General features: G+C 41.4%; 1 protein-coding gene across 1 annotated transcript in view; it reads right to left on the reverse strand.

The window, feature by feature from the left end:
• The window catches only part of RANBP9 (RAN binding protein 9), a gene marked incomplete at its 5' end in the record, with an annotated part of 26,585 nt that extends 6,320 nt beyond the window's left edge, over window positions 1-20,265 (reverse strand). The window contains 7 exons of the mRNA XM_010146379.1: window positions 808-916; window positions 2,172-2,284; window positions 2,739-2,923; window positions 4,411-4,433; window positions 7,124-7,291; window positions 9,240-9,292; window positions 20,154-20,265. Coding sequence (XP_010144681.1) covers window positions 808-916; window positions 2,172-2,284; window positions 2,739-2,923; window positions 4,411-4,433; window positions 7,124-7,291; window positions 9,240-9,292; window positions 20,154-20,265 — 763 coding nt within the window. The remainder of the gene's footprint in view (window positions 1-807; window positions 917-2,171; window positions 2,285-2,738; window positions 2,924-4,410; window positions 4,434-7,123; window positions 7,292-9,239; window positions 9,293-20,153) is intronic.
• Window positions 20,266-24,371: the final 4,106 nt, after the last annotated feature.

A 24,371-nucleotide genomic window follows, 5' to 3' on the forward strand; every position in this document is an offset into this window, starting at 1 on the left:
GACAGGCTCAACAGAACAGGCAGAATTTAGACAGACAGATCAAGAAAAAGGTAACCTACAACTGACGTTACCGAGTGAAGCCTTTCACCGCATCGTTGGTGTTTTGTGAATTCTGTGGTGAGTCTGCAGCGCTATCACGTGAATTCTGTTCAGCCCTTGAGCGTGACAGACTTCAAACACATTCCAAGCTACTTAACATCAAAATTGAAGTGCTTTGTCCTTAGAGGAGATAGCAGATTTTTTCCGCATTCAAACACCACAATGCGATACGAAATTGTGGAGGACCAGCGCAGCTGGCCAGCGAAAATGCCAGAATGAAGGTGACTATTGTGTGCCTGGGAAGCCCAGAGAACTCTTTGGGATTACGGCATTTCCACAGCAGGAGCCAGAGCCTTCCAGCGGAGCGACACAGAGTGAAACAGCACAGTGAAACTGCTCTTGAAAGACAGGCATCCCTTTGGAGGACCAGACCAACCTACACCACCAGGTCTCCTATAACCTTCTTGAATTTACATTTTAAGTTTTATTTGACACCCAAACTGATTAAAATTGATTATAAAATTGACAGAACTTTGAGAACAAGCCTACAGTGTGGTGTGAGTCACGCTGCAAAACAGACCCTTGATGACAAAACCTAGCTAAACAGGCAGCAAACAACATAGCATTGAAGAAGTGAACTAGACACATTTCTAAAAACGCTGCTTAACGTTGTTTAAATGTCTGTGAAAGCTTTAAATGAGCAACTGTCTTGTCTCAGAAGGTACTGTGCCATCTATAAACACACATCTGTATAATTTGAAGACTCACTTTAATGCAAATAAGAGATTAGGATTTCTTTCTAGTAAACTTGGATACAACTGTTGTGTTGTTTCAATGGCTTCTCCCATTCTTCCTGCTAAAACCAATTTCTGAATTCCTGTTCACCAAAAAACAAATAAGAGATTAGGATTTTTTTCTAGTAAACTTGGATACAGCTGTTATGTTGTTTCAATGGCTTCTCCACTCACCCTGCCAAAAGCAATTTCTGAATTTCTGTTCACCAAAACCAACATCAGTTCAACAGACAGCTTACGGATGAACACATGGAAATCAACGATTCAAAGACACTGCAACCATCAATCAACAAGGTTTTTTCCTCTTAGAAAAAAAATATTAGCGTAAAGATAGATCATGCTTCCTTAAAACGGTCAGTAGGAAAACTCCACCTACATATATCTGAGTACTCAGTATTTTTGCTTATGGCCAGCTTACAATTACTTTGTAGTCAATATTTGCAAATTTGGAGCCAGAATAAGATTGATGACACTCTTCTGCGATTTTTCCTCATTTTTGCACCTTTGTAAACAAGCACATACCGAAGCACTGTCGCCCAAAACCATCCAAATTGCATCCCGCTCCCACAGGTTCAATTCTGACGAATTCCGAACTGGAGGTGCTCTGGCCCACAGACATACTCCCAGCCAGGTTACAAGTGACCAAACCTTGTCACGCCTGCCCCTGCTTTAGATGGCGCGTCTGTAGCTGTAGCCCGGCACGGAGCCTCGCGGCTCTACCCACCATCAGAGGAATTGATTCACGTGAAAAACAGCCCAGCGAAAGGGTCATTTTTCAGCCAGAGCCATTTCCCGTGGGGCGCGTTGTGCGGTCACACAAACGCTCGTGTGCGTGGAGGAGGGATGCGAACGGCCGGGGAAGGCACTGTTCGACCAGGCTGCCAGGCATCGCCACCACAGCTCGTCAGAAGTGAACTGCTGTGAGCTCTCCTCGTCCGCCTGCCCCTCACACCTGTGAGCAGGACAACTCGAGTTTGATTTAACTTCTACAGCGTTCCCTAAACTCTGCCCTTTTTCACAGTAAAGGGAAAAGTCTAAACGTTTGTCAAGAACCAAGTCTTGCACTCCTGTTTGTGACTGACCATTAGGCTCTCACAAACACTCGGTCAGAGACATTCCAATCACAATTTTCCACTCAAGAGAAAGACAACGGGTGATTTACCGCGCCCCTAAGCATTAGGAACCAGCTCTTCATACACGTGGAACTTTACATGACAGCGAAGAACTGTACTACAGAGCAGTGCTGGAAGGAAATTCTACCACAGTGCTCAAGTTTTATGTCATATTTGTTTAAGGGAGGGGGGAGAAAAAAGGATGTAACATGCTTTCCAGCCTTACTTTGTCTATTTTTAATGGAAGCTAATTCTTCTAGCACAGTCTGGTCTGTGGATCTGGCGAACGCCTCTGCTGTTGCACAGTATCCATGGTGAACTAAGTAAGATGATACCATTCTAAAAACAAACAAAAACAAGCCCCAGAAACACTCATTAAAAACAGGTAAGAAACCAAGAACTTCCTGAATGTAAAAACCCTCTTCTGGGGAAGAAAGAAAAAAAAAAAAAGACTGAGTTAAAGAATTCTGCTTGAAATTCAGAAATCTCTGTACAAGTCAGACAAAATTCCGTTAAGAGCCAGTATCTTCTTCAGAACACTGCTTTTTAATTGTTTTTCTGTACGGTGTATCAGTCTTTTATGATGAATGTTAATAGAAATGTTTCATCACCCAAAGGTAGGCTCAGTTAAAATATAACTTGCTAATTGAGCTTCTCTGTTTGCTCATTACACACACTAAAGTGTTGCACTGGTTTTTAATATGCCATTTTTCGCACCAGACGATACACACGATGTCCTGAAGACCTCTGAAATCATGCCATTATTAATAACAAACAATACACAGAGTCTTACTTCTGAATCATCGTTTGCCACTCTCCTTCCCGATCTCCTATCGGAAATCTGTCAATCTGCGCTTGAATTTTGGTTCTCCACTCTCGCATATAGTCTTCAATATCAAACACAAATGGGTGTTGTCCAAAATTAGCATCCACCACCTCTCCTGGTGTTTGAAGCCCTACCGTAGGGTACAAGTTTGGCTGCAAGAAATTTGTCGTTAGTTTTTTCCTCTTATTCTAGTCCCCACTTTTTTTCATCTCTGTAGCAATACCCCCAACTGTTACTAGTAGTGTGAAGCAGCAAATACACCTGTCCAGCAGCTAAAGCAACTTCTACCAATCCAGCAATACAATAACTGATTAATTTTATTCCCAGCAGTTGTAACATTTTCATTTTGAAGAAAGCAAGCCTTACTCATCATTCTCTACTAGTCAGAAAATGCACTTTTTAAACTGCCCTAACGCTTACAACTTCTGGTTTCAATTTTACAAAGTATTAAATACCAATTTTAAAATTAAAGACCAGGATTAAAGTTTCTTTTAAAAAGAGAACAAAAATTAAACTTACAAAGTGGGCCATTTTCCTTTTGGGGTGAAATACTTAAAACATCGCTGAATTTCAGCAGTAAGAACTGACAGGATAGAGAACTCATTAGCCTCAAAGTCCAAGTGTGGCGCCTAAAAAGAACTGTAACAGCGCATTGAAATTCTCGTGAATTCCTGGACTTGGATCTAAAAAAAGACTTTAAACTACATACTGTAGCGTCAGTTTTATTTTCTGCTTAGAGATTAGGTCTCCGTGCAAATGGGGCAGATGCCAAGTATGAGAAAAGTAGGATCTGCCTGTTGGGATTCAAGTAACTTTCTGAAATGCAACTCAGCAGCGACAACACCGTCAGTTGGGGTTTGGGTGGGGGTTTATTGCTGGTTGTTTAATTTACTGATATACCTACATCAGATTTACACTGCAATCAGTGGTGGTGTGGTGGAATGGTTCACACTCTACAGAACTGCGTGCTAAACCCAACACTACCCGTACGAAGTTACCCATACGCAGGTCAGCAGGACACTGGAGCCCGGTGCCAGTGGTCCTGTGCCGGTACGATGCCAGCAAGGAGCCCTGCGGCCGTCCCACCGATCCGGGACAGCAGCAGCTCGCTGCACGAAGCGCCCAACCCTGTGGTGGGGCTGAGATGCACCCTGGGTTATTGACTTCATTTTTTAACATCTGTGCCTGCCTCCTGAGGCCTTCGAAAATGGAGTAGTGGCCAGACGAAAATTAGGCATCAAGTGTGAGTTAGAGTGACCATGGCTTAAGGCAGCAGCGTTTCTGCCCATGACCCACAGCTGTGCACATGTGCACCGTGTTGGTGTTCAATACAGCTTTGACTCTGCATGCCAAGGATGCATGCAAAGGATGTAACAACCTCTTGCATGTGTTATTTTCTGCTAAACTTCCACTAGAACTGCCTGTTAAAATCCTGGAAAGGGAAACCCCTGCGAGGATCGGTGTAAAAAGAAAACGCTTTCTGCTTCAATTAACAAATCACCACTGAAATGATGAGAAGGAATCCCTGATATTAAACTGGTTAGAAGATAATCATGGATTTCCAAGGTAAATGCAAGTTACACCTGAAACATCTCTTTATAATACAAAGCAAAGCTGTTTGAAAGTGTACTTATCTTACCGGTAAATCTGTGAAAGCGATGCCTGGAATGAAGAGAAAAATGGACATTAGTTTCCGTACGTCTGGATTCTAGCCCCAGTGTAACGTTCAGAAAACTCACCCGAACCACCTCGGAAATAAGCAGTTAAGCATGGTGACATCCATGATGCTTAAGCACAACTGATGGCTTCAGCAATAAAGGGAAAGTGTGAAAAATCTGGCTGCAGATTAAAATCAAGGGGAGAAATAAGAACAGCTGACGGTATTCTTTCACTTGCATGCCTTGATGCTGTGACACTGGGATTTAACAGCGTCTTTTTTTGTTTGCTATTATTTTTCTTCGTAAGTACGCGTTATCTTCACGTGAGCAGCAGGTGCCTGTCAGAGTCCACACCAGCCTGGGAAACGTTTCACTCTAATACATGCCAGGGCGTTTCATTTTCAAACAGAGTATCTCCATTTCTTGTTATATAACTGCAAGCCCCCATCTGCCTGTAATACCAAGGCAGTGTCTTTGCTGTCTCAGGATTAGAGAAAAACCTGACCTTCACACTTCAGGAACTTCAGGGGGGCAGTGTGGAAGCTCTCCCTTAAACAGCCATCCGGAAATCACCTTCTGACAGCCAAACAGTAACAGTATTTACTAACATCCTTTCGTGTTGCAAGTATTTCTTCAAATTTGTATTTTTTTTGCAAGTGTATAATGATTCAAATGAACTTATGCTTTCCAACCCTTATTTTGTATCACTGCCTTTTCAAATTTAAGATTCAAATAAAGATTTTACCCTCTTGTCCTAAATTATCCCCCTGCTTTTCATCTCCATCCTTCATCAAGATTTCAAATCTCAGGAGCATCTGGACTCCTTACTCACACCTTTTGATACAGAAGAATGACTTAGAGAGTGAATCTGTTTCCTCCCATCACATCTCAAAGCTATAATTTCATTTAGTTCTGGTTCACACCCTCTCTTCTTCTAAACTATTACCACCACGTCCTCCAAGTCATGGTTGTATAGGAATTCTGGACAACCAGCAGCAGCAACTCAGCTAGACAGCCAAAAGTTCTAATTTCTTTTTCCCTAAACATAGAATCAGTTTTCCTCTGACATAAATTCAAGCTAGCAAAGCCCACGAGAGCAGAACAGCTGTCAGGTTTCCTTCTATAACCCATGAAGTGTTTGTCAGACTCTGGCTGTGACAGATGACATTTTACCAGCCTCTCCTCACCTATGGCGTTCTGTTCTCCTCTTTAAACAGATTTTAATCACTTGGAGGGTTGTTCCACAGTCGGCCTACTCCAGCCTGCTTTGTAAGACTTCCATGGAACAAGGCAGCTCTGCTCCTCCCTTCTCAGCTCTTCCATAAGGGTAGTCAGAAAAGCTGCATCTCTTTAGCTGATCAACAACATGATTCAACTTACCTGCAGGCACGCTCGTTACCAGTTCCAAAAAGGGCATAAAGTAAGACTTGTCAGCTTTAGCCCGGTTACAGATGAGGGTTAACACAACACAAGCCCGTTATCTTGCACTTTGACATACACCCTGAGACAGGGCACAACAACCAACCACTCAGTGCGGGGTTCCAGTGTCCCACTGCGGTAGTGTGCAGGTACGTAGACTCATTCCATTTAGAAGAAACACTAAATCATGACAGAGCAGATCACAGAAGTGACTACTTGGAACTGACCTCTGGAGACACCGAAGCCCTGCTCTCAGTAGGGGCAGGAGAGCTCCCAAAGTTAGATCTGTTTGCTCAGGGCCTGAGCAAACAAACAGGCAGCCTTGTTCTGAGAGGCAAGGACAAGAATTTAAACCACATCCTTCCCTTACGACTCTCCAAACCTTCCTTCCATGTTTGTCAGGGTGAGGAAACTCAACAGCAACTTCAAGACTCCCTGTCTCCACAACCTCTCCTTTCTTTTCAGGCTGGCCTCTCTTTTCTTTACCACATTTCTACCCATGACGAAAACCTCACTTTTTTCTTCCTGAACTTTATCCCTTGAAATTTCCCACTCCCCTCAGCAGAATTCCAAGATCTCTTACCAAGCCCTAGCTCTCTCCTTCACAGCGGAAGTAGATTTTTCTTCCTTTTATTTACACTCTGTATCTCTGCTCATTTAATTGCATTCAATAACAGAATTATTATATATATTGCATCAAAAATTTTAACTCTACCCCTTCCTGCCATCTTCAAACCCCCAAACTGTCTTGCAGTGTGGCTTAAGACTAAAATTCACCAGAAAAATTTACTGCATTTAATTTTAGCACAACTTGTGTAATTCCTGGCTTTAGCCCAACTACGCACAGCTCCATCCTGGGAATCCAAAAGCTACCGTTCTCCAACATATGTTCACAGTGACGCCCATCCAGTGCAGGGTTTTAGAGAAGGGTGGGTGTCCCCACACGGCAGCAGTGGGGTTTAGCTATATCCGAACTCCATTTCTCTGATTCTCTCATGACCTACTACCTTACGAACATCAAGTCTGATTTGTGCATTTAGTGCAGAGCGCGTAAATGCAGGTTCTGTGGGATGAGATGCTACGGTAAATGCTTCCAAACTCACAAGGAATGTTAGTGCAAATAGCACACAAGAAATTACTCTCTCCAATTCTTTAATCAGAGTCAATTGAATAGGAAAGACCTATTCAAACACTTGGCTCCTGACACAAAGAGTTTTGGATCTGCAGCAGACTTACAGACAGAAAGCTATCAGTAAAGATAACGTTTCTCCATACCTAAGCTGTGTCCATTCTTGGTGTAGAAGCAGGTATTATTGATAAGGTTGACACAACAACCGATGACATCACCCGTAGTAAACGTTGGGCCGTAGGGCTGTCCAGTTCCAGAGGAACAGAACGAATGTCCATCATCTCCATGGTAACCATATGAATGTTTATCCCAACCTAGAGAACAAAAGCATTTGCCATTTATTCATTTCCTTTATTATGAAATAACAGAACAACTATGCACAGTTAGTATACTCTAACCAGGTTAATTCCTAGTTAACTACCACGCACAGCTTTCTGCTTTCTAAGATGTCTTACCTAATAAATCTGTTTCATTCAAAAAAATGACAACTTCTTTTTTCAAAAGGGCTGAACAGGTAATTCCATTTGTACTACATAACAGGTAATGCAAATTCCGATCACACATTTACCTCTTCAGGCGAACACACAGAACGATCAACACCAATCAGCTACAATGCTTAGATTTAAAAATCTCTATGCAGATCTGCCGTGTCACAGTAAAGCAGTGAAGATTCTCCTGTTCTCTCTTTCATCTTACAAAACTTTCTATAATCAAATTCATCTGGGCTAAAAAAACCCAAACAACGCACCTTTGGGGAAACCCATTTCTACCCCTGATTACTCTCAGTGACTATTCAGCAGAAAGCAGTCTCTGCATAGTAACAGAATCTCCAGACTATGCTGTCACTAGCTTTGCTGCCCCGGAGAATTTTAAAAAAAGGAAAAAAATTTATCAATACAGGTAAAAATCAGAGTCAAGAGGCAAATCGTTATATATGTAAATACGGTGCTAATTTCACAGGTGAAGAAGCTGCAGAACCAGTTAAGAAGCTTCATACTGTTTCACAACCCAGTGACATTCACAGCAAGCAACTTTAGTCAGAGCTCATTTAAAAATACCTGTCCACACTCTCCGCAATTCAAAACTAAACAAAGAACACACAGAAAAAGAGTTAACTTTCAGGCATCATAAAAATCTTTGTAACATCTCTTAAATGCCTAGACAAAATAATATAAAGAATAATCTTCAACACAAATTGCAAAATTTCCTATGTATAAGCACATTGGAACTGAAAGAATTCGCAAGAACTTTAAGAATTTAAGGAGTAAAAGGTTGTGGGTTTAATCTTCTTCTCTCAAGTTGCTGCCTTACAGGTTCATCTGAAAGTATTTTCCATACTGCTGATCGACTAGTAGCTTCAGCTGGCACCACATTAAACATCTCTCAGTAAATTAAATACCCTAAATTACTGCAGTTACACCAACTAGCAGATCTTTGATGATTGTTTGCAATGCATCCTAAATCACACTCCAAATAAACTTAACGCCACCCACTAACAACTCATTGCCGTGGTGTAACTGCGACTTGCCATCACCATAAGGACCTCTACTGGAACAACTGGGTGAGGAAGTACCAATGAGAAAGGAAGAGAATACAGATACTCTAAGGTCAATTCAACACAATTTATACTTGGCTCACAGTAATAATTAAAAAAAAAAAAATCAGTTTGGGTTGTTTTTTTTAACATTTAAAGATCCATTCAAACCCAACATGTACAGACACACACACAAAACCTCTGTACATCCTACACAGAGATACAGCAGACAATTCTTCACACGACAGTGTCCCTGAGCGTGCAGCTCAGCGGGGCAGTCAAACTTCAAACCGTGCTGCTCATCCTTACTAGTAAGGTTGGGAAGGTAACAGTATGGCAACTGACAGCAGGAGAGTTCGCTCTGGGTCTGACAAACAATTTTTATCACAGTAGCTCACCCTTACTGCCAGAAATTCGGTTTTCAGACAAAGGAAAACTATAGCTTCATTTTTATCATGAAACATGATGAAAACTTTAAAACGTGTTTATTTGCCAGAACAAATCTACATAATGTTATAAATAACATGAAGAGCTCAAGGAAGTAGTAGGAGCGAGTGTACAGTAAAAGCTAAACTTTTTAGCTGCAAGCTGTACGTAATTCCAATAATGGATACAACAGAGATGTCACGCTGATTACCAGAACCTTCCCATCAAGATCAAGCACATGCTAAAAAACATGATTAACCAATGTCAGTGATTTATCAAACGTAATAAGTACCAAAACATACCTGGTAGTCTGTTCATGTTCACACCCTGTGCCGAAAGCCCAATTCCCATGTACCTGTAAAAATGAGAGAACAAAAGGAGTTTACCTGTCTCTTACAAAAATACCTAGGTAGGTGGGATACTGCCAAGAATCGCTGTGCTCATCAATCATATACCAATTAAGAGCTGAGAGGTCATTTAATAGTGGCATTACAGCCAGGGAGCTGAAAAGTGACTCCTAGCAGACATGGTTTAATACAGGCAGATTCTGTCCCTGCGGGGGGTAAGGACAACTTTCTTCTCTTTCAGGCGTCCTGGTTATCGAGGGAGAATACCTCTACTGGCCATAAAGTTTAAAGCATGACCAAAGAAAGCCAAAGGCCATGCCTTATGCTGGAAGCAGAGGTAAAGCTGAACACAGACCAATGTCATCATCTTCAGCAGACCTAACTGCATTCTGCAGGAGAGCCAAAAGGAGGTTTTGTACAAAACACGTGCAAACCAGCGCATTATTTCTGCAGCAAAATGCATCCTTGCAATTTAATAAATCAACAATTTAATAGCAAATACTGGGAAGTTGAAATGAATAACCTCCTCACTCCCAATTCACATTACTTGTAGTTAGTAAAAGAAATTTTGCTTCTGTTTTTTAAGCAAAAGTCATATCATGACCAAGATGACAGGAATCCAAACACAGCGTAAAGAAAAGCTAGGCTTTCCCCAGCTCCAAAAATAAACCAAAATAAACCAAGCCCCGCTCCTTAACTCAAGAAGGCATCCAAAAATCACCTAAACCTAACATTTCCTAGTTTATCAAACACTCCAATAATTCGGACAGTAGTTCAAATTAGTTAACATAAATCTGTCATGAAATAAGAAACTGTATGAAAAAAACCCTCATTCACTCAAGCCAACCTGAAACATAGTTCAGGGAACATGAATTTGAACATAGTTTAAGTCAACACTGTATTCACATCTGCTAAAATGCAATTTTTAAGCAACTCTTCCACTAGGAAGTATCGGTTAATCTGCTATTTTAAATATTCCACATAGAATGAAACCGAGCAGCAGATCTGAGACATCACGGGCTTTATTGTGTACTGGGTTTGCTTTTTCCATTGATCACCTTCCCTGCTTCTACATTTGACATTTACTCAATAATCAGTTTTACCTCTGATAATTCATAGTGTGTGATACCAACTTCCTCTCCCTCCAACACACCAGCACGAAATGGAACCTCAGAACCATATCCAGCAGATACTAAGTTCAGAGACACTGAAGAGCTGAAGCAAAGGGCCACAAACAAAAGGATCAGTCTTTGCTGCATTGCTAATTACATTGCTGAGACACCACTGCAGCAGCAGAGTCAACCTAACAATTGTAAACGAAAGCAACGAGTGGAAACCCCTTGATTTTGTCTTGGATAATAAAGGCAGAATTGTTATTAGCATAGTCTGGAGTTTGATGCATGAAGGATTCTCTTGTGAAGACCGAACATCTGTTACTGTAAAGTCTCCTGTTAAGGAGGATTTATTAAAGAATGGAAATTTATTTTTAGAAATTATTTTAGATATCGTAAAGAACTCCACCGACTACAAAAAGCCTTTCAGCAAGAGTCATACTAAAAACCATTCATCCCAATCAAAGTTCCATTTCACTGCTGTTACAAGAACAAGAGTAAGGTTGCACAAAAACGTAAAAAGCTAGAGAGAAAATAATCGTCTAGGTAACATTTTGGTCGCACTTGGTTTTCCCCCTTCGGTATCGTATCTTCTGAGCCTGCTCTAACTGTAACAACTGCAAACGCAGACCCATTGTATTTATCCAGTTGGGAACAAGGATTCTTTACCCACTGGCAACGACTAGAAGGCACTAGGCACTGACACCACCTCAGTAAGAAGGCAGATGTTCAGCGGTATATATTTTTCCCTGGAATTCACTTACAACTACTTGGAACGTTAACTCCGTTTCATCAAGGAGACTTGGCATTAATCGAAACTCAAGCAGAATTAGATTAAAACATTTCAAATCATTAACATATTTACTGCAGACATCTTTCAAAACGAAAAGCCAATGTCCACAATTTATGGTTTGGAAGTGAGTGAAATTAAAAGCTCATCAATTAAGCTGATTTATTATTTGTTGTAGTTGATGGATAGCTACTCTGATGTTACATACACACCATAAATTGAGGGGGAGAACAGTGCCATGACAGATAGGCTTTAGATGCTCTAAAATCCATCAGCAGGGGTTGTATTCATGCCAAACCACAACAAGTAACTTCTTTTTTCCCTTTTCCTGGCACCTGTAAGCTTCATAGGCATAAAGAGTCTTTTTTGTTTGGTTTTAGAAGCAGCTTAGCCCATGTTTAGGTCCAGAGTAATTGTCTGCACAAGCACTTGCTTCAGTGGGAGCATGTACATAAACTGCCCTCCTGATGGCTTCCTCAGGGTTCACATATCACATGTCTCAGAATCAGAAGAGCAGGGGCAGAGCCATGCATTTCAGTTTTCCCCCCTTAGCTCACAGAAAAGATGCAGGACAGCACAACAAGTAGACATGCCAGCACCCAGGTGCAGTGCAGGCCCAGGCTGTGCTCAGTCAGGTCCTGCTCTCCTGTCACAGGAATGGGTTTGGTCCCGCAGACAGCCACAGACAGGAAGAACAGGTCCCCTCAGACTAGGTCACACCACAACAGCTGCCCTGGGGAAACCCAGGGGTCAACACTGGGAAGCAGCACGTCACTGCAACACCTTCCAAAGGTGGACACGGCACAGCGTGGATCCAGAGACTGGGAAGGGTGAATATTAATGTGGTTCCAACGCCGCCTCCTCATCACTTCCCTCCTTACCTGTGGACGGTGCCTCCACCTCAGCTCCCACCCACACACATCCCTGGCTGCTGCAGTGGGAGCATCACTTACCTACGCAAACAGAAGGAAGTGGCTGGGACCCTTTTTATTAAGAAGCCCCTCCCTGAGCATTTCAGTCTCACCAGTTGCTACTCATCACCTCATTAAAGTCTTACATGAGCTCATAAAATTATAACTGGACTACATGACACCAACCCATGAGAGCCTAAAATAAGAGACTATGGATGAAAACTGATCTAGGGTGCAGCCAAATTGGTATGAAGGACCAAGAAAGCAAACGGATATTGCATACTCTGAAGTTTTCATTTCAAATTGTATTTATTATTGTTTCAGTTCATTAGAGATTATAATTTTTTAGTGTCTCAGCACATCTTCAAGTTTACATTTTGCAACTGCAAGTCGTAATAGAAATTTTTAGGAATACTACAAGCTACAGAGTTTAAAATTTGCTGAAGATTCAACTTTTTGCCACAAAGCAGAAGTCAGTGTCAAAAACACAGGCACTACGAGACCTATTTTCTTCCCACTAACACAGACTGAAAAGAATTTCTCTGCAGTGAAACGTGTAAGAAGCAGCAAGCTCACAACTGTTTTCTCCTCAATTATCTTTCCAGTCAAGGAGCTCAGTTCACATTTTTGCTGGAGCCTGTTGGATGCCCAAAGAGAAAAAGCGTGAGAAATCAAAAAAACCCAGAACCAAACAGAAGGGGAAAAATAGCAATAAGAGATAGCGCAGAACTAGAGACTGCTAAAACATAAGGAAAACACCCCAGCAGTTCATATAAGAGACACACAATTGTGATTTTTATTAGAAACTGTTCTGTTGGATCTTTCAGCCACTGTATTGAAAGTGTATAGAAGATCTTTCAATATGGAAGTTGATAATAATCAGAATTCAGGTTAATTATATCCTATCCCACCCACTCCATAGAGAGGAATACAGAACCTCAAAAAACTATACCAAATCACAGGTACCTTCTAATGGCTAAAAATAAATTTAATAACCACTTCTCTAGTTAAGAAACCCCACAAACCATCAAATATTCTATACTGAATTTGTGAAGATGAGTAAAATAATTTATCATATCTTTAAGTAATGAAAACAATCTGTAAGAGCCTCCCTGCTCCAGAGCTTTCATTAGCAACCCGCTCTCTGCCAAGAGTCACATTCCTTCTGACTTTCACTGTGCCTACACGTTCTATTAAAGACAGCATAACCTGGGGAACTGCTACATCATGCTTCAAAATCCAAGCTCTTCTGGTGATGATGGAAGTAAATAATCAACCCAGTATCTTACAACCTACATGTTTTACATTTAAAGCAGGCAATTTCACACCATACGCTGTCAAAACCTAAGTTACGGTAATATCTGTAAGGAACCCAAGTCCAAGCACTATCAGATGTTTACACCCATGAATAAGGCAACCAAAATCATCTGAATGTTTCAAATGCATCAACTATGGCGAAATATAGAATTAACACTGAAAAAAAAAACCAGTGTAGGCTATACAACAGATGAAGTTTGTTTTACTGTCAAATTTGTCTCTTAGAGTACAAGCAGAAAAAAACTGCAACATCTCCAAGAATTTCAAAACTAAATGATCTTCTGAAGGGCCTTTGCAGCTGACTTCCATGGATACAAGGAGCTGGAATAATGTTCTCCTACAGTTTTCTATGCTGTCTTCACTGAAACTCTAAGGTCAGAAAAACAGCACACTAAAAAGCTACCTAAATTTCATCTTTAGTACAGTTACTCGGCATTAAAATTTTGTAGGAATATGCTAATCCAAGATTATTATTGTCTGCACAGTCACAATAAGAAATGAGCTGTTAAATTTTTCTCTCTTTAGATGTTTCGAAATATGCCATAGACAGTTTGAGTCTTTCATTTCAAATTGAAAACAAGTTTAATTTTATGGAATGTTTCCAAGGAAACAGTATTTTGAACACGATAAACCCAGGTTTCAGATCAATCCAGTTTTACACAGAGAGGAAAAACCAAGCGAGTCAGGCAGGCATCTTGCACAGTGCTTGGAACTGTTGTTCCTGTAACATTTTGCTTGTGATTTCTACAACTTTCCTAGAAAGGTTCTCATTTACTGACATCTCTCACACTTTCTGAGGTTGCACAATTTTGTCTTGTGACACCTCTCCCTAAGCACTACAGCTTTTCTGGGTACCATATGGTTAGAAGAGAACAGTTGCATGGACAATAATATCATATAAATCCAGGCAGCAGTAAGTTTATAATCTATACACTGTATTTATGTGAAAGAACCTCATAAGAGAGAAATAAATCATAAGACTTCGCAAGAAGCAAGGACCAAGGAATTAAATATATTCTCTTACTTCTTTTTTAAAATCTCCATTTCTAGAGAACATCAACAAAGAAACAAAACTCCAAATACAAAACAAATCAGCAACTGACCACGTTCTACATTTTGTTTATTGGTTTACGATTTTGTGGTAAGAAAAGTACGGTTTCTGTCTAAAGAGTGACACATACACCCTCTAGAAGATAACGAAGCATTTGTATTTCACAAACATCACTCTAACACACTGGAAGAGCTCAGGCTAAACTCTAGGAATGAATGTCATGAAAATGCAAACCGAATTCTTGTGGCACTGTTGCTTTGGATAGTTTTTTATTTCTTCACTCACTTCATCACATACAGAACACATACTACGAGACACTGCAAAAACAACAGATGACTGATTGTATGCCCGATGTTAAAAAACAGCCACCATCCAGCGGGTGTCTGAAACCTTACTAACACACCCCATCAAAACGCACAGCGATCACTTGTTTGAGTTGCTGCAGTAACATTTTCTTTCAGTGCAGAACATTCAGCAGAACTTACACACACCACATCAGGCACGTCCGTGAAGATCTGCATCAGTACAACCGCACCAGAGACTAAACAACCGTGCTCGCAGAATTGTAAGCTAAGTGCTATCTGCTAAAGGACCAAAGCCTTTCTAAGCCTAGCTTTCTTTTTTTTCTCCTAGACGGCTTTCCACTTGCAATTCTTGTTTTCATTCTTCTGGTTTTTAAATAAAAGCACATCTACTCAGAGGATTTGGCATTTTAAGCATGCAGCTTCCTCAGCTGTTCTAAAAGCACTGAAGACTGTCCAGAAGTAAATGGCTTTAACTACCGTTTGCCCATTGCGAGTAACTGTATTTACAAGTCAATGAGTAAGATAAATAATGGAGAAAAACTCAAGACACCAAAGATAAAGGTATTTTCCCCCAAAAGTTTGTTTTTCCTGGGAAAGAAACGGTCAAAAAAAGTCTCTCCTGGTGAAACACTTAAAAAACCAAAAAGCTGTAATTTAATTAAGTGGGCAAAACTGGTACCATGACCAGAAGTAGCATTCTCACCCTTCTGGGCCCAGATGCTCATTTCTGCCCCAAGTTCCCCTCTCTTTTGCCATCACAGCTACTCACAAAGCAATACAAGCAGCGCACCGGGGAACAAACCTGCTGAAAACAGACCCTTGAGGTCAGCTTTTGGAGCATGAATCACCCAGTGGGTTTACTGTGAAACTGGCACACGCAGACACAACCGAGGCAAGGGAAGTGAACTCAATGAGCGTTCAGAGACCGCTTCTCCTCGTGGCCAAATCACCTCAAAGTCTTCAAAATACAGTTTAGAGTAAGAACTGTGAACATTCAAAATGCATTGCCCTGACTGGAAATGACAAGATTCACTGCAAGACCCAACAAGTCTGAGACTGAAATTCATGTAGAAATGGATGATCATGCAATAACCATACACGCATGAACTGTTTATACCATAAAGCAATGGAGGGCTTTTGGTTGGCTTCTGGAAGCCAGGTAGCCAGCGCATACCCTCAAGCCAGCCCCCTGGAAAGTGGAACCGGAGTATGGTTATGCCCAGCATGAAACGCCAAAGAGCGCAACCTAAGTTACGGCAAAGCTCACTGACTCGCAACCAGGAGAGATGACAGACGGCTCTTCACCAATAGAGGATGCCCTCAGCAACAGCACGAAGCTATCTGACTACGACAGTATCATGGCAAGTATCTTTAGTGGTGTAAAAGGGGGAAATGTTACCTGGTATCTGAAATTAAGTAAGACAGAGGTACCACCACTCTACACATAGCCAGAGGACCTAAATACATAGAAGAGGAATACAGCTGAACTTAGTAAAAAGCAGCACAGGAAAACGGAAATCAAGATTTGAGAGAAGACTGGAAAATCTCATTTGGATATTCTTACTTAGTCAAGAGAAGGGGCAGCACGCTGGTCATTTTGGAAAGGGGGGAGGCAGTATAGAAGCATAACAGCTTTAGAGACCTGGGCTGCTATTTCCAAATCGCGAGTCTGGAGGACTTGGCACACCCTCGTTCATTCCAATTCCTAGACCGCCAATGTCATTTGCTCTAATTAAACTCCTATTCTAGAAACTTAAATGAAAGCAGGAATAAGAGTTGTGTGCAAAAGGCACACATGTCTATCCACTCCCTTGAGTACTGTATCAAGAAACAACAGGACAAAACAACGTGTACATTATTTCTGGTTCTCTGATAGGTGAGTTAGTAATGAGGGCTGCATTAAGAGCATACAAAGGTTTAATTTAAAACTAAAATGATGTTTAGCTTTCTCAACTACATCTGAATTTTTAACAGGAGTTACTGCAATACTTTGCGTCAACTGACAAATACAGGTGTTTGTTTTATATTAAATTCACAGGAGGTTTCAGAGATGTAGATATAGTTCACTGCAGTTAATACTCTCCTTCCCACCACGCTTTCTAATCATCACCTAAGTACTGCTCCCCATACCTACAGCCACAACTCATCTACTGCTATCACCTCCAATGGCTCACATCACTGTCCACAGTGTTCCACAAGAAGCCAAACCAAACAAAGCAAAAGAGAGTATAAAAGGAGAATGTAAATAAATAGAGATCCTCAGACTGTAAAGGGAGATATGAAATTAAAAACTGAAGAAGTAAAGAACAACAGAAAATATTTAGAGCAACATGAGCTGGTTAGCACTTTTAACAAGAATTTTAAAATATTTCAGATAATTATTTTCACATATCTGTATTGTAGCAGCACACAGAAGATCTTACAACTCTTCGTGCCAAAGACTGTACAAATACCGAGACATTGTTTGAATGGTATTTCAACCTTCCTACTTTTATTAGCCCTAATTCTTACTCCCCCTTTTCTCATGCGTTACCATCAGTTGCTGCATGGCCCTACCACACCTCATGGAGGTATCCAAAAGCAACTTCACTCTTCATGTGCTCTCCAACGCAAAACTCCATATCCATTTCCTACTCCCTCATAAATCTGCTTTTGAGCCTCCTTCAACGTGTCCGTAACACCTGGAAGTTGACCATCACGCGAAATCAATGTATTATACACTTTCAAATTCCTAACTCCCAAATACATGAAAAATTTAATGATCTAGGCCATTGGTGTGACAAAACAAATGTTGCTCTCACACACACAGCTACAAGCCATGCTGGAAGCCACACCATATCCAAGCCCTACACTTGAAAGAGCTATGCTGTTAGACTTGCCCATGTAACATAGTACACGGACTAAATACTTCAAGCTGAGTTTATTAAAAAAAAAAGTAGTAAAGGCCTCTACCAAAGAGAACTCCAAATAAACACCATTAAATTATCCGTTGACATTTATGGAAGTCGAAAGCTCTACTTCAGCTTGCAGATAACCTGAGTTTCTTTGGGTAGTCCAGGATTTCTTTTGAAGGTCTCTTCCAACCAGGTGATTCTACGATTCTGTAAAACACAGCTGTAGTGCTTCCACGGCTAGGCTCAGGCCTGAGAATAGCTGCTTTTGTAACAGGCAAGGCACTTTAACTAATTAACCCTATCAGTTACATGCTACTCCCCTACAGATACGGTCTTCCTGAACTCTGTTCCCATTACCAGCTGCCAAGTAAAGAAGAAAAAAAAAAAGTAAAAAGGTACCTGAAGAAAGCCAGCTGAAACACAACAGGTAGTGAGAAAGAGTAATAAACCCTACCAGCCACAAACTGGATTTTATAGACCTACTCTGCATTAAATTTGTCAGTTTGCTTATTTACAGAAGAATTTATTAGTTTGAATGCAGCGTAACACTGAACTGGAAGAGATACACACTGCATCTAGTCAAAGACCTCTTGGACCTGAAGAAGAGGGTTGTTGCATCTAGTGAGGCTCCACATGTCCGCTCCTTCTCTTTATCAGCTAAGCTACGCTTGGCTTTGGCTCTGAGCGTAGCATTCCCCTGCATCCACACCATCTGATACAATGAGAAAAATGAACATCTCAGCTCATTATGCAGCTAACGTTTCAGACAGTTATACTAAAAAAGGAGATCACAAGGCTGAAGCAAGGACAAGGCAATACAGTATCATTCACTGAAAAAAGCACTCCTTCAGTTTTTTAAGTAATCTCGGCAGGCAGCTTTACAGGGCTTAGCTATGTACACCTCACAACCAACCACTGAAATGACAAAACCTTGAAACACTACTCAGGGGTGTTTTCTGCTTTTGAAGGAGGGCTCTGAGTGGCTACGGAATTAGAAGATTACTAAAAAGCAATGCAAAGGGGTTTAAGGCAAAGTGTTAGAGGAGCTCTACAAAATGACATCCTCCTCCCTCCCCGGACACGTTCTGAGATCCATCACTTCCAAACTAAACAGCAGAAATACATTTCAGGAACAGACACGTGCATCACTAGCAAATCACAGTAAGAACCTCTCCTTCACTAAGAGCAGCAGGGCAAGAGTTAAAAAATGTTTAAGGAATAAAAACAAACCACAAAAGGTGTTCCTAAAATTAGTAGCAAAACTTGAAACACTAATTTCTATTGTCTCGATTTAAAAGTAATTATGTCTTCATACTGTGACAAAAGCAACCACAGACATAAGCTTTTCATAGCAAACAAATGTCCCAGAGATAACTTCTGGGAACAGAACTGATAAACTCATAAACGTCCTCACAAGGCAGCAGCAGTACTGAGCGGCTATTCTTTCAGAGTAGCTCCAAACAACACCATAACCAAAACAAAAAGGTTTGAATTCTGCTTCTGACTTTGAGAAGGTTTACAGAACACCGGGACAATGAAAGAAACAAGCGGCAGCAAGACAAAGAAAAGACAAAGGTACTGAATTTCATCCAAAGAGCTACGAAAGTAGTTCTTTTCTCTCAAGATTTATTTTCACACCCGGACACAGGTATCTGCCTCATGCTTGTACAGTACCTAGGAGAGGGACACTCAATTCCGACTAGGACCCTGGAGCAGAACCACAGCATACTGGAAAGTAGCATCGCTTATGTAGCCCTGCACCGGCAACAGAAGCAGCGTCTCAGGATTAAAACACACTCCCTACCAAAAGCAATGAAAGATGAAGAGGAACTCAAGTGGTCTAGCAAAGACCTCATTAGCACATCAGGACTTTCCCCGGTGAGATTCTATCTGCCTGGTAGACTTGAAAGCATGGTATCACCTGCGCTTCAACAGACTGGTAATTCAGATGGACACTGGGAAGCAGCAGCTGCACTCAGTCATCAACTCTTGCTCTTTCCACAGGGTGACAAATTCCAAGGCACTCGTTCAGAACATTTCCCTTTATTCTCACAACTGTTCATCAAGTAGCCTTAACTTTCTGCTTTAGAATTGATACAGCATCCATTAGAATACTGCCCTGAGAGGGTAAGCTGGAATGCTGCACACCCTAAACACTTCCTGAGCATCACATGGAAGTCTGTAAAGCCACATAGTCAGAAATCACCACCTTTAAGGGTACAACCAGGGTCACACGATGGTCATTCAAACCCTAACTTCTGTCAAGAGAAAATGAGATGATGCTGGTATTTACTGCACACACTGATTTGTGGACAATAAATACCAGCCAAGTATCAGAGTGCAGCTTCTCACAAATAAGGAATTAATATATATATAAAAAGCAGTAAAATACAAAAGTTTTGATATGAAAGACACGTATTGACTGACAGAAAGATGATGTGAGACAGTATTTTAGGTAGTGATTCATGAATAACGCACTCAGTGCTTACCCATCTCTTCCCTTGCTGACGATTTTAACTTCGAAATAGTATATGCCGCAGGCTGCAGGTATAGGATGCGTAGCTCGAACAGAAGCAGCATCTTTTGGAGTTTTTCCATGACCTGAAAAACAAAATTGCATTCAACGATGTATTGTAGATAGTTCCAGACTCAAAGGCACACATACCATCTACTCAAAACTAGCTGCTTATGCAGTGAGTAAACAATACACAGTGTTCTAACCGGTCTCATTTTTAGGATAGATTGTTTACTTCCAACATTAAGTTTTCCTTGTAGGCGCCTTCAATGCCACCAAGCGTGCTTTGAGAGGTTCTGGATATACTGCTCTAATTATTTGAAGGGAAACTAGAAATAAGTTTCACTGCAGCAGGAACATAATTGACAAAAGCCCACCTGGTATGATTTCTCAAACTCTTTTTTATAGACTGAAATGTGATATAACAGGCTTTAATCTAACTTTTAGTACTTCTGCATCCTCCAGTTATGTAAGATACTTCAGTGTCCTTCAGAATAAACATCACTCATTATACAGAACATACTACTCGCAATTCATTTGCACGTTCTGAATGTTATTTCAGGACAGTATCATGAGTTACAGCCTGCAACCAAGCTAATGCAGCTCCTGCTTTTTCCTGAAAGGTTCATTATGTGTCAGCTCTGCCACAAGAAGAATGCCTGCTGCCAGCTCTTGTCTGCTCTAGGGATTTTCAACCTAAACCCGAGAGCCACTTACACTCCACTAAAACTAACTCTTATGAATGTCACCCTCTTTACAGCCCTTTGTTCCAAAAGCAACTTGGGAGCAGGCTTTTGGCGGGGTGATTTGTTTTAGCAGCAACTTTTTCAAGCAAGCTGTCTCTCCCAGGCACACCAAAATCCCTCCATTACTGCGCGCAAGTCACTCACGGGGACACAGGACACAGTTTAAAACAATAATAATAATAATTTTAAAAAGAGAGCAAGGTGGAAAGTATGTTGGATCCTGCAAGCAGTATTTCAGTAAGATGGCAACCTGGACCAGACTGTCATTGCTGAAAGACTAACTCATGCAGATCCCATGCCCACTGTCCGTGCGGATCTGGGGCACAGTGAAAAGCGATGACTGTTTGGAGTGTGCTGTTGGGCTGCAACACTCCAGCTGTCCTCTCCAGTCCAGACAGGCAGGGAGGCCTACTGCACCTGCATAGCAATTGAGCTGTGTATGCCAAAAAAATACACTCCTTCCAGTGGTGCTGGCACTGGAATTACGGCTCGGGCACAGATTAATCATGTCTGACATGCAGCAAGTTGGATCATCCAGCAAGGAAAGCACTGCAGGAAAATCACAGTACAGCCAGCCAGGAAGAGGAGTGCCAGCTGACCAATGCAGCTAAACTCACCACACAGCCCTCTGAGTGTAGAAGTTGATAGCACAGTCAACGCTCATCTGCCTGTAGAGCTGACACCAACCTCCTCTTACCAATGGCATCTACCCAGCCAATGAGAACACTCCATTTCGCCACGGTCACATCCGCATCCAACTGCTAGCACAGCACAAACTCTTCACCCATTGAGATGAGGTTTATCCTACAAAGTTTTTCAGATGTAACTACTTCACCTCAGGGTGTTGCTACCTCATAGGAAACTAGCAACCTCCTTACTGTTCTGACTGCAAATGCATTGCCTGCTTCCATACGTCATTACTAAACACCTTCTGTAAAGATCCTTCCATCAGCTCACAGGTTTTGCAATATTAAGCTTATTACCTTCCTTCTGTATATTTCAGAAGTCTCCTATGAGAAAAAAACCAGCGATTTACTCCTCCGTACACAAGACAGCATGTATGTCTTACTGTTCACCACTTTTAAGCTATTTCCTCAGGGTGTGTCAACCAAGGTGATAACCAGGTACATCACCTTAGAGCTTCCACAGGTTTGCTTGGTTTACAAGTGCTGGTAGCTCACTGTTTAGCTCACTGTTTATATTATCATTCCTAAGTATGCAGAAATCCTTCGGCATCCAAAACTTTATGGGCAGAACATTAAACTGAGAGATCCCTTAAATTCAGACAGCTCTGATTAATCGATGCATTATTCGGGAGGCGGAGAGGAAAGACACTTGCTTTTTAAATGTCCTTAGGTTTATACTTTAAAATAGACTGTGAAGAAGTTCCCTTGGTTACTCTACGCACTTGACAATCTGTGTAGTTTCAGTCTGAGTCAGTCTCCTTATTTGGGCAAGTGTTCCACATAGAAGACTAAAGTAGTAGGAACTAGCCAAATATTATTGAAAATGTACATATATTACCCAGCAGACTTTGTTTTGTGAAATCACAATCTCAGTGTTTGGAAACAATACCAACTTAAGGTATTCTTAGCAGCTCTTGCTGAAACTGCTCCCCTTCTCCCACTCCCTTCCCAGTCCAGGCAGCTATTCGCACGGACGGACCATGAACCAGCTTGATTAGCTTTAAGAAACCTCCAGATTCTTTTAAGCAGCAGATCAGTTCCCTGATCCAGTTCACACCACCGCCACACACAGCTGTCACACTGCAAATACAAGGTCGACACCGGGGCAGCAGTAACAGGATACCTCACCAGTATTGCCAAACACCTCATGTGGTGGAGCAACATGCTTGGGGAAGTCAGTGCCTGAATGTACTTTCATCCCATGAAAACAGAACACACCCTAAATTTAGAACTGCTGTCCTTTTCATATAAGCTCCTATGAATCCCATTTTACTACTTGAGTATGCTGCTTTTAGTTGTAGCTACACACCGTTATTCTTTCTGACTGCAAATTTAACAGCACCAAGCAGTTAACCACTTTCTAAATACCTCTACATTGTCCCAACATGCTCAAAATGGCTGGAAACCAAAAGGGGAAAACACAGATACACCACGTATGCCCAACATGTTTTTTTTCCACGGGCACCAACTCACCTATGGCCACTGTCACTGACGGGACACAGAGCTGAGCAGCCCATTAGCTTGACGCTACACACTGCTGCCGTGTTCTTCCGTAACCTGAATCCCACTTCCTGGCTTGTGAATAAAAAGGAACTTTGACACCCACCTCTGAACTTTTGAATCGGAGGTTCCAAGCCCCTGAAGTAGATCAAATGAACACTGCCCTGTGTTCCCTAAGAGAGACCTGGAAAAGGTGTCGTGGCCATAAGCAACAGTTCAGAGGATACTTGTAAAGTATGTATTAATTAACACTAAAATGCAATCATTTTCAGCACTGAAAGAGGCTTCTGCCAACAGATGCATGGGGGCAGAGAAGGGAAAACAGGTGCACAAAGCTTGAACTTTACGCAGTGAAGGAGATCATAGGTGAGTGCAATTAGCACAACTGCTTTCAACTGGGCTTTCGTTAAGTGGTTAACCACCACGAGTCCACCGCGCTTAAGGAGTAAAGCTGCAGTTTATTCTTTAAGCAGTCATTCACACTGATGATTTTTACTGAGAGGAGTACCCTCGGCCCTTTAGCGAAATTATATTGAAATTAATTTAAATTTCATCTATTTGAAAAAAGCCAATTCAGATAAAAACGTACTTGGAGAAGCTACTTCAGCTTTCAAAAACATCATCTTTGAACACACACACACACACACACACACCCCCCCCCTCGGTGTGTAATGCATATGCACCAAGTAGTCCACAGGAAGGCTACAGGAGTGTCTACCTAGACAGACTTAAGCATGTTTATACAGTTTAAATCCTTACATGATGTTTACAGAAGCTGAACTGCAGTTATTTCCAACAGGTGGTTCAATGACTTGCTCACACTGCCAAAAATACAATAATCAAGTCTTAACCTTCTGTTCTATTTATCAGGGAAGTTTCGCCGAGACAAGAAAAAATAAAATGCATGCAAATTACTGGTTTTACTTCTAATTTTCCACCCTGTTCAAGAAGAATCAAGAGACACCTCAGAGCTGGAGGTGTCCAAAACAGACATACTGTACTGTAACGAATGCACTTCCAGGGTTTTCTGCCAAAAACCCTTGATGCTGTCCATCTACCACTGAATGACAGCACTGACCTATTACTACAGAAGCCTCTTCTGTTTGTTATCGAAACTGGGGTGCATGGTTTGCACTGAAAAATAAAACACATTTTGTTTTTCACTTTGGGACTAGAGACAGTTCAAAGGCAACAGCATTATAAATAAATGCTTGGCCAAGATTTCCTGGCCTGAGATACACAAGAGAAAGTTCACGCAAT

Source organism: Buceros rhinoceros, unplaced genomic scaffold, assembly GCF_000710305.1.
Source record: "Buceros rhinoceros silvestris isolate BGI_N320 unplaced genomic scaffold, ASM71030v1 scaffold34652, whole genome shotgun sequence".
In the NCBI taxonomy this organism is placed as follows: Eukaryota; Metazoa; Chordata; class Aves; order Bucerotiformes; family Bucerotidae; genus Buceros; species Buceros rhinoceros.